The sequence below is a fragment of the Cimex lectularius genome, unplaced genomic scaffold, assembly GCF_000648675.2.
Source record: "Cimex lectularius strain Harlan isolate CLEC.00 unplaced genomic scaffold, Clec_2.1 scaffold97, whole genome shotgun sequence".
NCBI lineage: Eukaryota > Metazoa > Arthropoda > Insecta > Hemiptera > Cimicidae > Cimex > Cimex lectularius.
The window spans coordinates 321,103-335,282 of NW_019392672.1; the positions used below are offsets into that span (position 1 = coordinate 321,103).

Consider the following 14,180-nt stretch of genomic DNA (forward strand, 5'->3'; position numbering starts at 1 on the left):
GTTATAAACAAATAGTGTAGAGTCAATGTTCCAGTGAATTAGGAATCCTAAAGTGAATTAAGAAAATTAATTATTGTTTGTATTCTTAATTCATAAGTTTAAAAATAAATAAATAAATAAAATAACAATACAACAGCGTTTAATTATCATTACAATTTATATTTATAGATTTCTACATTGTTGCTCAAGACTCTAGACAATGCTAGAAAAGTTTATTTTGAGAAAAAACTGCAAAACCTGCAAACAAAAAAGAGAAAAAGAAATTGGTAGTAATTGTTGTATAGCGGAACAATCCAATGCTTCCAGTATTAAATGTGATAACAACCAACAAATATTAAAAATATCTTAAAATAATATAATGATTATAAATCATTTTTAAAAAGTAAAAGAAAAGTCTCCAAACACCAGTTTCTATTTAGTTTTCTTTTTTAAATTCTTCATTTAATCCAAGAGGTTGACTCATTTTACAATGCTATTTCCCCAAAAAAAATTCTCCTTCCAATCCCCCCCAGCATAACCAACCTACTGGAGTATTTTCCCTAGAAAAAGACCTGAACTTGATTTCTTTATTTGTACTAATATAAGATCTCTTTACTTTAGACAATCTTTCCTCAGACCATAGACATTTTATTCTACCTTTTATTTCCACCCAAAAATAAATCCACGTTGACTCACTTTAATGAATGGACCTGATAATACCGATCTATTTCGAAGTATACTTGACAAAAATTAAACTTAAAGACATCTAAGCAACTGAACAACAGCATAGAACCACTAATACTCATGCATCTGGCATGAAATAACCAACATACAAGGTCCAACATACCAGCATTACCTTACAACCTAGTTGTATATTTAAAACAACTCATAATACTTAAATGTCAAGCAAGAGCCCACTGGTACTGCACCAGCTGTCTTAAGACTTCTTAGTCAAAAATTCAACCTACTAACTAAAAAACTGACTAAAGATTACACAATTACTTCAAGAACCAATATTCCACGTATACTGAGTTGTTACCACTGAATACAACTAATTATGGATTGTGACTAAACAAATATTGAAATACAAACAAACAAGCAAGCAAGCACTCACACACGTACACACACAAATTCACTCTACACCCTGACATACTGACCACAATACCAATATTGTTAACGAACTTCATGAACATCTACAACTTTCCCTTGCTGGATGTTGCCGTTAATGCCTTACATGTCCTTTCATGCTGTTTCAACTTGTTTTGGGTGCAACATAAGCGATGAGTATGACGTCAAAACTCCGGTCTTAACACCCTAGAAGAATTGGAAATGGTTGTACTTGATGAATGGGAAAGAATTCATTAGGATTTTATCAGAAATCTTTCCCAGAAATGTAGAGGGATTTTACAGATGTGATTCATGCCAGAGGTGTAAATACTCATTATTAAACTACTACCACTAAATGATTTTCCGATGTTTTGTTTAGTAAATTTTTGTTTAAATCATCACAATTAAATAATTGTTATTAAAATTTATGAATTTCTGATTTAGCTTAATTTGGTTTACATTAAAAAAAATTAAATTCACTAATTTCGTGGTCCGCTTGACCAATTAATATACATATTACAATTAATTTAGGTTTTTAGTTGAGATAAAAAAGTCAATGGCACGAGCGGGATTCGAACCCACGATCTTCAGCTAGATACACTGCTGCTCTACCACTTAAGCTATCATGATTTTTATTTGTTTTTGATTTTTTTTATCAATGTATTTTCACTTATATATTATTTTATGTTAATTAAAATCATCTTGCATATTACCACAGTACAATAAATCAAATTATGATTTTTAGTTAATTCGGGAATACCACAAGGTATAGTCTTAAGCCCAATTCATTTCTTTTATATATTAATGATTTTTTGAAAATTAAATTCTCTGGAAAAATATTTAGTTATGCAGATGATACTTCTATCATTTTCTCAGGTAGAAATAAGGAAGAAAATAAATGGGCTAACTCACATTTTTACAATGTAAAAACTATGCACTATTATAATTTTTCATAAATATGGCACTTCATTTTTTTTAATAAATAGAGGATCATTATTCAAAATTTCAAAAACTACAAAGAAGGCAAAAAAATTATAATTTCAAAATTTTTAAATTGTAGTTAAGATATTTTAAAGCCAAGATTTTTTTTCATGCTACATGTTTAATCTCTACTATGCTTGTTTGTTTTTCATTATGCTTTTGTGATAAATATTCTGTTTATTTCTCTGATGATCTCCCAAAAACTCCTGCTGTGTAGACAAGCTTTGCTTTTTGACAACAAGCAGGGATGTACCAAAATATTATTTTTTGTTGTAAATTTATATGTAATGTACATTCTTGCAAATAAAGATTTATTATTATTTCCAAACCCCAGCACACAGCTTTTTGGCCTGTTTAAAATTTAAGGGTGTTGCATTAATTTTGTCCATCAGCGTACATCTTTATGATTGATTATTTGGAAATCGTGAGATGCGGCTGCGGTCTGGTGAGACGTAGGTTTCAAAACAAATTTTCTTAATCGTGCCAACGTTTCGACCTTTAAAGAGCTCATCTTCAGGGCTCAAAGTGTTTGTTTTCTGTGTAATTGTGCCATTCTTGTGTGTCGTGTTGAGTGCCACAACCGTGGTGTAAGTAAATAAAAAAACCGCTGGGGCACTTTGTAAATTTTGTACTTTCTTAAGAAATGCACGGTTTTTAAAGTGACTTTTTTCTGAGCTACTAGAGATGTTGCAGCCCTCCCTTCACCATACAAGGATGCAATGAATCAAAACATTATACTAAACCGTAAAATGTTTGAAGACTTTTTTTTACTGAGTTTAAATATGAGAGACAAACCTATTGCCATAGCATTATGTCCCTAAAGGCTTTAAAATTCTTTTCAGTACTGTGAACGAAATATTCGGTCATTGTTGGACGAATGAGTGCATCCTCGGGAACAGTTTTGTAAATAGGCTCGCCTCTGTAAGTGCCGACAGTCCAACCTTCGACATTGGCCATAAGGCGCGCTTCCTCGTCCCTGTTTCGCCTGACTTGTTTTAAAAACCTAAAAACATGCATCTATTAGAAAAATGTGGCTAAAAGGACAAACAAAAAACAAAACTCACTCTCTATCTTTCTCAGCGGTGAGAAGTGGGAGTAGAGCAAGCATGGAACTCCTTGCTTCCACTCTTTCTCTTTCGACTTTTTTATAAGTTAATGAATAAAGGTACATCGCTCCAGCCATAGATACAGCTTGTGCAAAAATTAGCCATTTACCTAAAAAAAAAAAAAAAAATGATTATACACGTTAAAAAAATACAATAAATGAAATGTAATATCTTTAAATACTTCGAATTAATGAACGTGCAGGAACCCTGGAGTAGTCCAAAGACTTAAAGCCTCCCGGAGGAGGCATGTCCTGCTTAAACTGTGCCGCGTCCATGTTTTATCACTGGCGACCAGGAAGGAAAAGGATTTTCTAACTAAACTAACTAGTAACTTTGCCTCTTGAGATAACGGACTGAAAAGAAAACAGTTTAGTAGGTACTAAAATAAGGAAAAGGACACAGCTGATCAACAGACTAACATGGCGAAGGTTATACTGCATCATTCTGTCGGCATGACGTTAAGTTCTGGCTACGTCATAGAAAGAGAACTACAACAAAACTGATACTTTAGTCCAAATTGTATTATCTAGGTACATAACTTGTTGAATCATCAGAACTATTCAGTCTGTTGCTCAGATAAATTGAAAGCTCTTGTTGATCGAGATAATAAAACAATTGTTAGAGATAGTCTAGATAGTCTTTCTACAGTGAAGTGTGCAAACATGTTAAATCTTTAATTATTATCTATATTTTAAGTTTCAGTTTTTAAAATCTCATTTCCCGTAATGCTGCGGTTTTAGTAGAGCCTGATGACGGATTAATCTATCATCTCTTGTCTGTAGACCTAGCTCGACCCTATCCTGGCCTTCTAGTGTGAAGATCTGTTTCTGCCTAAGAATCCTTATTATTGGAGAGTTATTTACTTTATGTGAGTCTCCGGTGACTTCGCACTGGCTGTATCCTTCCTCTAAAAACGTTATGACCCTGGCACCATCTCAAATGCCTGACTGTAACCGTTAAAAAAGTTTAAGAATAAGAATACTATCAAAAGAAGTCATTGAAGGAAAAAAATTAACTGAAAGTGATGAGCAGAATGGAAGTTACTTTTTGTGCAAATGGGATTAATAAGCACAAAAGTAAACAAAGTATTATTTACTGTTTATTTAGGCTAGGAAGCTCCTAATTACCTGTAACTAATGTAGAAAGACAATAGATTAAATTTTAAACTAAATAAACTAAGTGGTGCTTTAAATTTATCCAGCAGCGTAATAATCTAAACTAAAAATCGTATTTTTTCACCCAGTAACACAAAGTTAATCTTAGAATTGGGAATAATATTTAAAAAAAACCTATTTACTAATTTAACAAAGAGCAATAAAATTAGTGATTAAACTCTATTATTAAGTTGTAACTGTATTCCCAGGCCTTTCTCGCAAAAGCATTTAAAGGTTTGGTTTGTAATGCTACAGAAAATAATGATAGAAGCACAGGAAAGTATAAGTTTATTCAGGTGATGCATTAAAAATGTACGGACATTAACAGCCACGAAAGGGCTAAACCCTCAGGCCACACACCCTTACACTCCAATTTTTTGTGTAAGCTTTTTCCCCCCGGAGCCATCCCTTCTACAAACAACTAATACGATGCTACAAACAACCCATGGGCGTAAACCTTGGGTATTATATGGTAATCGGTCACACTAAAAAACATTGTAAAATCGTTTTCTTGTTCTAAACATATTTTGTTCTTTAATAAAATAATACGGTAAGTATTATTGTAATATGGGGAAGAAAAGAATGGATCAACGGAGCCAGGGTTTTGCGGGTGAGCGTCTGGGGGTTCTTTCTTTATATTTGCTTGTCAGCGATATCCACATATCTAACTTGACGACAGTCATGTTTGCAGATGATCGTGTCATGCTAAATAGGAGCAGATATGGACTAATAGTTTCTAATTAATTATAAATAAAAAATGGCGCATAAAAAATAAATCCACAAAAGTTTACACTGGTTGCATTTACCTGTCGCAGAAAATTATAAACGGGACTGATATTCTTGGATACAACTAGTGTACCTGAAGTTGATTCCGTCAAATATTTAGGCGTCAAACTTGATAAAATACTCGTCCCACCTTATTTTAAAGCAGATCGTTGGCTTTGATTTTAGGGTAGGAACAGCTTTAGTTTGAAAAGATTACCCGTGTGCCAGACCCTAAACAAAAGCCTGGGTTACGTCGAAAAACGATTCCGAGCAGTACTCTGTCTAAAGCAATAGAAAGGTGACAACAACCTGAAGCATTGATGAATCGTGAATTGGAGCAGAAGGAAAATGAATTGATGAGACAGGATGTTTTTTTTTTCTTTCGAAGATTTTGGACATATTAGGTTATCACAAATCAGTGGCCAACTAATACGTGGTTGACTGCACATGCCTGAACGTTGACTGATCACGGATTCTCAACTCTGATGGAACGCTTTTTTTCCAATCTCCGCCTTAAATCCGAACTTTTATAAATTGCTTATTCGCAAATGACCTAGGGAGGACTTGCAAGACAGTTCTTTAGGATCGTCGTTCCATAAATAAAATATATCACTGGCCGGCGAAATTACATGGGTTCTGATCGTTTCAAAACTAATGTGAAATGAATAATTTGTTGAGAGTAGTAGTCTTTAAGAGCTCCGCAGCTGTACGAACTGCACCTAATACGATTCTGCCCTACGATGTCGAATTAAACCGGTAATAATAACAGCTCATGGTTATATTATATCTGTCGGAAGATTGCCCCCAGGGCTTATACAGGCGGCGAGTCAATTCCTGGGAGTGTGTGTGTGTGTGTGTGTCTGTTTTGTATTTTTCGTCCCGTATTAAAACGTCCACCCTCCGCCTCTTTTGGATCTGCGACCGGTGCTAATAGCGGCTTTCAAAAATAGGAACATGCTGGTGATTCTTTTCTACTTCAACTGAAATATCCACTTGATATAATAATATTATAATGGAACTACAAGCAAATCCTAAAGATCTGACATTCATATCTTAAAGTCGCAATAGTCTCAACATGAATTGCAAAGATTGTACTTGTAGTACTTGTAGCATCCAACTTTTTTCACTCTCGTCTTTTAAAAATGGCAAAATAACGTAATAGAGTGTAAATTATATTAAAAACATGAGTTTTTTTTACTGTTACAAGAGGAACCAAACTACATTGCTGGATAATAATTGTCCCTGGCCATTCTAGTCTAATTTCAACATCTTCACCAATTAAACCTTTTATACTTGACTAATGAAGCATAAGGAAATAAGACTGCTTGTTTTTTTAGTTATTCGATAGGATAACAAAGAAGACTAACAAAAAACAAACTAAATCAACTGTACACGGGATAGATTTACATAAAATTCATATAAAACTAGTTGTAAACTTAAAGTTGATGGTGGTATTGGTCTGCGAGCTGAACTCTTGTTGAACCGGCACTGCATCGCTTACTGGCCCGACTACACTCGTGGTTTGATTTTATCAAAGCGTTTCGGTTTTCGCCATCTTCAGTGAGTAAGTTTCTGAACGGTTTTTGGACCCGGGAGATTCTTCTTGCCTTGTGCAGCAGGTGATATAGTAGCTTCAGCGCTGTTCTGTTTGCTTTTTTCTCTAGTACCCATGCAATGAAGCCGTTTATCCCACCAGTGCCACATTACTGATGCTTAATATACATTTACGCTTTTGTAGAAATTTATTAATTTATTATTATTATATAGTTTTTTAAATCTTCCTATTTGTACTTTTACTGTCATATCACTAAAGATAATTAATTTAATTAATTTCATGTTATACCGAGACACTAAATCATCAAAATTTCAACCAATTTTCAGTGCTGAAGATCATATTCTTCTTCAGCTCCATTCTCTCTTGTTCAGTTTTGGAGTATGTAGTTAGAACCGTCTACTCTATCCATGGCCAGGCATCATCTTCCAATTTAATTGAAGCTTCGTTGCCAATCTGAGCTTTACATTTGGGAAAAACTTTTTTTATGTGCCTCGTTGTTCGATTTTTTTAAATCCAAGTAAATTTGGCCACCAACATCGTCTGCAGTCGCTTTTGCCCAAATGAAAGAAGGACTTTGTAAAAACCTACTGGCGATGACTGGCCTTTCGTTGCTTATTTGGCCTCTTTATTGGGCTGTTAATTCCCTATAGTTCGGTTGCGCGCTTTTGTCCATGATATCCCTATAGTGCTGAGTTATTCATTCTGAACAGAGCACTTTGAATTCTCTCTGCCGTTTCCTGATGATAGTCAAACGTTTTTGTTTCAAGGCAACACTTGTCTGTCCTGATTGTGGCTCTTTCTTTCTTTATTAGCTCATTATATTCCAACTAACCCAACCCCTTGTTGTTGAACATGGCAAGGAGGTCAGCTTAAATATTGGAACTGATGCCAGTCTATATTTTTGTGTGCAGTACGAAATTCCCTAATGGGTTGGGTTAGCTTCCCATAGACTTTTATATTACAAATTGCACGATCTATAGTTGGACCACATAGACGAACGTAGCTCATAGAGGCCATACCATTATAACCAGAAATTCTTTATCTCATAATCTTATTCCTTCTGAACCCACCGATGTGGTGACTCCCTCCGCTTTCCAAACGAATCAACTTATTAAACCACTTTTAACAAAACTTCTTCGGTTACTTTTGCTCCCAATAAAATATCCTTGCTCCAATCAAGCCGGTGACTACTCCTCTGCGATTCTAGCCCTCAACCCTCTGCCCCATTTCCCTTACATCATTTAAGCCTAGTCTTATTACAGGCTTAAAAAAAACTTGAAAAGAATCACAAAATAATGACTATTTAGGAAAAATGTTCCTTTTCCAATGCAATCAGTGAAGCCTCACGTGAGCATCGACGTGTCAGTCGAGAGGAGGATTATTTGAGACTAAGTCACTTAAGGGCTGACTATTGTCAAACACTTGTTCTTTTTCCGAAAGCGAAAGCCTCTTTAGTGGCAAAACTGTATCTAAAGGCAAACATAAACCAGTTTCAAAAAGGTGTTAACTTCTCCAGCCGTCTCTTTTGTGTAGCTGGAGGGGCATTCAGAAGGCGTGAGAAGGCAGGACAGAACCGTAGCGATATGAAAAGATATTCTTTTTTTCGTCGTCCGCAAGCCCATTCCCGGCCACAAACCACTGGCTTATAGTGATCCTTTGAAACACGGGATGACATTATGCTAATAAGAGAGTATATCATGTCTCCCGACTCTTCCCGGAGGGTAATCCACAATTTACGACCAAGATTTGTCTACCCTACTTTATCCACTTATGAGCTCTTCAAAAGCATTAGTTTTTTTATATTATTTTTTTCGATGTTCAGTGTATTATGTTGTCTGTAAAACTAAGTTTTAACTATTATTTTTAATTAAAAAATGAATTTGTGTTTTGTTTTTCTATTTGGTTTATATTGCCTAAGTTCACTGGTGTATTTTTTGAGGTAACGTAAAAAATAAAATTAATGAAAATTTTACGCCCATAATAAACGTGGAGCAAATAGCATATCGCGTGACATAGTGTGATGTTTGCTTTCACCTAGAACTTCAAACTATTCTCCGTTCAACGAAGGATGAAGTTTTAAAAAGAACTGGTTACTACATCTCTAATGAAGACCAAAATCTACGAATAGTGATTGTAAATAAAATTAATGCATTTTTTTCTATCAGTTATCTAAATTTACCTTTTATTACCTATCGTGACACGTGGTTAGAGTAGCGGCGTATTGAGCCGAAGGTCGTGGGTTCGAATCCCGCTCGTGATACAACCTTTTTCGTATCAACCAAGACCATAGATAGAAAGAATAATTAATTGAAATAATGGTCAATTATGACTACCAAATAGATATATGGATTATTATATTTTTTAGTTGATTGAATTTTACATCTAAAAAGTAATTACAATAGTAAAAACAACAAAAACTGATAAAAATGTGCCTCCCAAAGACTGTGTAACTAATAACTGCACTTTTTTTGCGAGGCCACTGCCCATCGGACGTGTCCATCTACGGGGAGGATTATCTGGGATGGTAGTGGAACTGAGCTGACACACTGAAAGTTTGGATCGACTGTGGCGTAGTGATGATATATGTTGAAACGGCACAGGGTCCTTATTGGGTCGGTCTCCACTGCTGGTGTTTTTGAGTTATTCAAACGCGTTTCGGCATTGCGCCATCTTCAGTGAGAAACTCTGAGTACCGAGACAGACCCAATAAGGACCATGTGCCGGTTCAACATAAGTTAACCGACTCGCTGACCAAAACCCAACATCAACTCTAGTGATGATACTAGTTAATAACGTCTGTTTAGTTCGTTCCGTTTTAGAATTCCCTGATTCTGCTGATTGCAGGTATTGTCTGTCTAGGTGAAGTATGAAAAATACTGGTTCGACAGGGGATAGTGAAATTCCATTAAAGAAAATGGGTAGTAGTGTAATATGTCTAATAAAAAAGTCAAAAAAAGTTCGCATCATTACACGATCCAACAAGGTTTCAGAATTTTCGACACCATTCATCTGCCCTAGAGAACAAAGAGTATTGCTCGCGTGCGTTCCTGGATGTAGCACAGGCTTTTGAAGGGGTCTGGCACCCGGGCAGTTTTTATTCTTCCTGCCACCTCTTTATTACCTTGTTCTAACCGACGCTGCTTCAGAAAGGTGTATGGAAACGAGTTCTCGGAAATCAGAACGATACATGCCAGCGTCCCACATGGGAACATTCTTGGACATACCATTTATATCATCTACTCGCCACATCCCAATACCAAAATCACCATCTACGCGGACGAAACCGCAATTTTGTTCTATGGAATACTATCCAATTATCTTCAACATCCAAAAACACCTTGAGCTTATCGAAAACTGGTGCAGAAAGTAGAGGACACATTCTACTGTACATCAACAACAAAGAGATAACGACTTCCATTCAAATCAAATACTTAGGATTATACCTAGACAGAAGATTGACTTGGTCTGCCAGAAAACAACTTAACAGGTGACTTAAACTACTATGAAGACGTCTAGTACCGAAATCAGTTTTGATCTTCATAATTATACAAGACTTTACTGCGACCAATGTTGACATACGTAGAAGAACTGTGGGGATCTGCCAAGCCATTTAACATCCAAAGCATCCAACCTTTCCAATAAATTGTCAAAGCTGTTTATTACGTCATTAACCTCACTATCCACAACGACTTTTCAACGTTTCTTCTGTAAACGAACTGAACCGTTCTCTATTCCAAAAGTTTCACATCAACCTCTTCATCCATCCTAACTCTACTACTTGAGATCTCTCTCTACACATTCTCATCTTGTAAACCCAATCGATGATGGCCTCGAGATCTCCTTGCCCCTTTACTACGTTTCTTCTCTTTTTTTTTTAAGGGTTCTAAGGCTTTATCGTCCAATATGTAACACCGCGTTGTTATCATGATCGCTACGTGTGAGACTAATCACGATTGTAGTGGCCGCGTATACGTAATCGTACAATATACAACTATAAATATTACACCAAAGTGAGTAATATAAAAAGTGAAGTATTTAGTTTTAGATAAGAACGTTAAAAATTTATTCATTTTTAAGTATTTTCTACGTAAATAATATTATTCAAGGTTGCATATTGTAAAACTAATTCGATGAATAAATTAACATTTTTTTAAAGAAATACATCGATTTGTCGTTATCATCAAGGGAAATACTAAATTGCGGCTGCCCATAGCATGGGAAAGTTACACAAAAAAACGTTATGGAAAATTTGTTGAAGTCGTGAGGAGCGGTCAAGGATGATGTAGTTTAGAAAAAACATTCATTTTTTTTTGCCGACGTTACGACCTTTATTCGGGTCATCTTCAGGTGCTATTCTTGAGGTATCATATTTGGCTTTGTGTGAAAGTGTGAAAACACAGAGCCAAATATGTCACCACAAGAATAGCAATACACTTTATGCCCTGAAGATGACCCGACTAAAGGTCGAAACGTCGCAAAAAAATGAAAAAGGTATTTTTTCTAAACTACCTCATTCTTGACCGCTCCTCACGACTTCATCAAATTATGAAACAACAGGTTATGGAAAATGTTTCCAATGAGGAAAATGTATAGCATTTATGTTCTTGATCAAAACAAAGTAACCTAATTTTGAAAATATAATATTATCATTATCGATTTCTATCTCCTCTCTTTAAAATTTTATATTTTATTCTTTCTACATATTCTATTATTGATAAATCTATAAAATAATTTAAATTACTCTGATCTCTTAATAATAATAAATAGAAATTCTATTTACAAATAAACGAAGGGAGAAAAGGTTCGTTATGGAATTCCTACGGAAATCGTTTCTTTCGGTGAACACGCCTTGTCTTTTCTCGACAGGGGTGTTTGCCGAGTGCGGCCTCTCTTTCTCGTGTTTGTATATGCATTAGCGAGGCGAGGACTCGTATGTTTACTTTCTACTATAAACACTGCATGACTTTGAAACCAACCTACCTATTACACCTTTCTCATAACGCCGACAGAGCCCAGAGCCACGCCGCACTTTCCTCGGGTTCAAGGATGATCAAATCTGAACAAAATTTAAAACCGAGTTGAGGCAACAACATTAATCGAAGCCAATTTGAATTTTTTCTTGCATGTTGTATAATATTTTTCAGTGTACGACCAAAACTACAGCAGCAACTATTGAAAGACTGGCGACTTAGTATTATTTCGTTCTTTTATACAAAAAATGTAATATTCTGTTTGCAATTTTTCTCCGTTTTGAGATCAAAAGATCGACATGACCAAATTTAATTTTTTTAAAGCACGTACATTCGCACGCACCTCAGTTCCATTCGTAGTCCCGTCGGTTTGCCAGGAAAGCCGGAGCGGCTGGGTGGTTGTCTAAAAAGCTGCGCTCCCGATCCATATGATGAACATCTTCCCTCATGCGTACCTTCTCATCATATCTGACGGACCGATTATGCTGATTCCATCAGCGAATTGAATTTATACGCATTAGAGCGGGCGTTCTCAGGGGTCCATACTTGGCCCATTTCTATTCTCAATAGCACTGCAGATATCCCTACACATATTAACATTTCAACACACACAACATTCGCTAATACCATAAACACTCAACACCAGGATGAATTAACAGTATAGTTCATGAAGTGGAAAATGAAAATGAAACCTAACAGAAAGTGTACGGATAAATTTTACCCTTTGTAAAAGTATCTGTCCTCCACTGACACTGTGCGTATCTTGGACTTTTAATGGATTGATGATTAACTTGAAAAAAAAAGTCATTGAAACAAACTTTTCATATACAAGGCAATAATAAGATCTCTGTGGGCATAAGGTTTAAAATGTGGCCACCTAGGATTCCAATTCTCAACGTCGCTATCAATTCAGTTTAAAATTCTCCGACAAATTAAAAATTATAAATGCTCCTTGTTTTTGGTTCAAATTTCACGTTCATAACGATGCACACATTCCGTTGGTACATGACCTCATCGAAACAACCTATCAAAAATCCATCCATCATTGAGCATCCACAATAATATTATACTAGGACAGTAGCCATTTTGACAGTTGTTCACACTAGAAAATCCTCCAAGACGATTGAAGCCAAAGTGGCCCCGGGTTCTTCTCGAGATTGAAGATTGACGTCTTGACGAGATTGACTTCTCATACAAGCGACTCAAACGACAAATTCAGCATATATAGAAATTATTTACGTAACGTTGTAAATAACACATAAAAGTAATACGAAAATATAATCAAACGATGATATTGACTGGGCGAACATTTTTATAGGGGTCAATGTTATGAAATTTTTTTGACTTAAACACCAATTTTGGAAGAATTCCTAGAAGTGGTAGTGGCTATTTTAACCTGGCTGCTTTCGTAGAACGGCTATGGGAACCGGATCCGGTATCCGATCATTTAATAAGTCTTGTTTATTACTCATGTCTTGCAACATTCTAAACGGGTCGAACGATCGACCGTACTTGCCTTCTACTGCACTGAGAAGTGATGGTATATGTATAAAGTTTACAGATTATAAAAAGTTACAAAAACCAAAAGGCTTAAGTGAAAAAATTAGTTTAAAAATATCGGATTCGTTTTGCCGATATGCCCTGTGTAAGGTACATATGTACATTAAATACGATTTTTGTAGCAAAACCAAAAAATAATCTTTTTGGGTTCGATCAACCAAGAAGTGATAGATTCAAATTTGGCCTCGGAAAAATAAAACAATAATCCATAATGGAATAAAGAAGACAAAACAAAAAAGAGAATATTTTATTCTTACTATAAAAATTTGTAACCATTTAAGGGTTTTGAACTATGTTTAAAGCGAATCTGAATCATTATTTTTTTCGACAATTTTTTTTCTTTACTGGGATCGTTCTCTAGTTTTTGTAACTTTTTATGTATGCTATCTCATTTAATCTGATCTTACATATTATTTTCTTATCCTACGTTTACAGGGTGTCCTTTTTATATGGCCTGCTGAATTTCTCTTGAAGCAATCAGGCTATCAAAAAATCTAAAAATACGTTTTTGATATTTTTCAAATTTTCAATTTTCAAGTCTAGTTTCAAATTTTTACTTTATACAGTCAAATGGAGTTAAAACGGTGACTGAGGAGGCCAACAGAAGGCGTATCCCAGAAGTGACGATTCAAATAACGTCTCACCTGCAAAAAATTGTGTGCGGGGCATCCATCAAGCTGGAGAATCATTGTTTGTCGTTGCAGAGTAACATCATCTAACTGTGTTGATAGAACAATCAAAAAATTGAGAAACTGAGTACTACCAAATTAATTTATTTCCGAGAAGACCACACCAAACGTTGATACCGTGAACTACCTGTTGATGACATGAGTACCAAATTTTCGGATTTTCCTCTGCCCACGTTCAACAATTTCAACGGTTTAGTTGGCCATTAAAGGTGAACCAGGTCCATAGGATATATGGAAAAAACGTTTTCTTCAGCCTCCCAAATCGACTTTTGTTCAAGGAACAAAGACGCCTTTCATAATCAGAGTTCCGAAGT

General features: G+C 35.4%; 1 protein-coding gene across 1 annotated transcript; it reads right to left on the reverse strand.

Annotated features, from left to right (window-relative positions):
- Positions 1 to 117: 117 nt before the first annotated feature.
- LOC106667101 (NADH dehydrogenase [ubiquinone] 1 alpha subcomplex subunit 13) lies at positions 118 to 3,554 on the reverse strand. The gene is made up of 4 exons (XM_014394801.2): positions 3,355 to 3,554; positions 3,132 to 3,282; positions 2,863 to 3,070; positions 118 to 237 (listed from the first exon to the last, which is right to left on the reverse strand). The coding sequence occupies exons 1-3, from the start codon at positions 3,446 to 3,448 to the stop codon at positions 2,863 to 2,865; spliced, it is 453 nt and encodes a 150-aa protein (XP_014250287.1). The 5' UTR covers positions 3,449 to 3,554; the 3' UTR covers positions 118 to 237.
- Between the last annotated feature and the right edge of the window lie 10,626 nt (positions 3,555 to 14,180).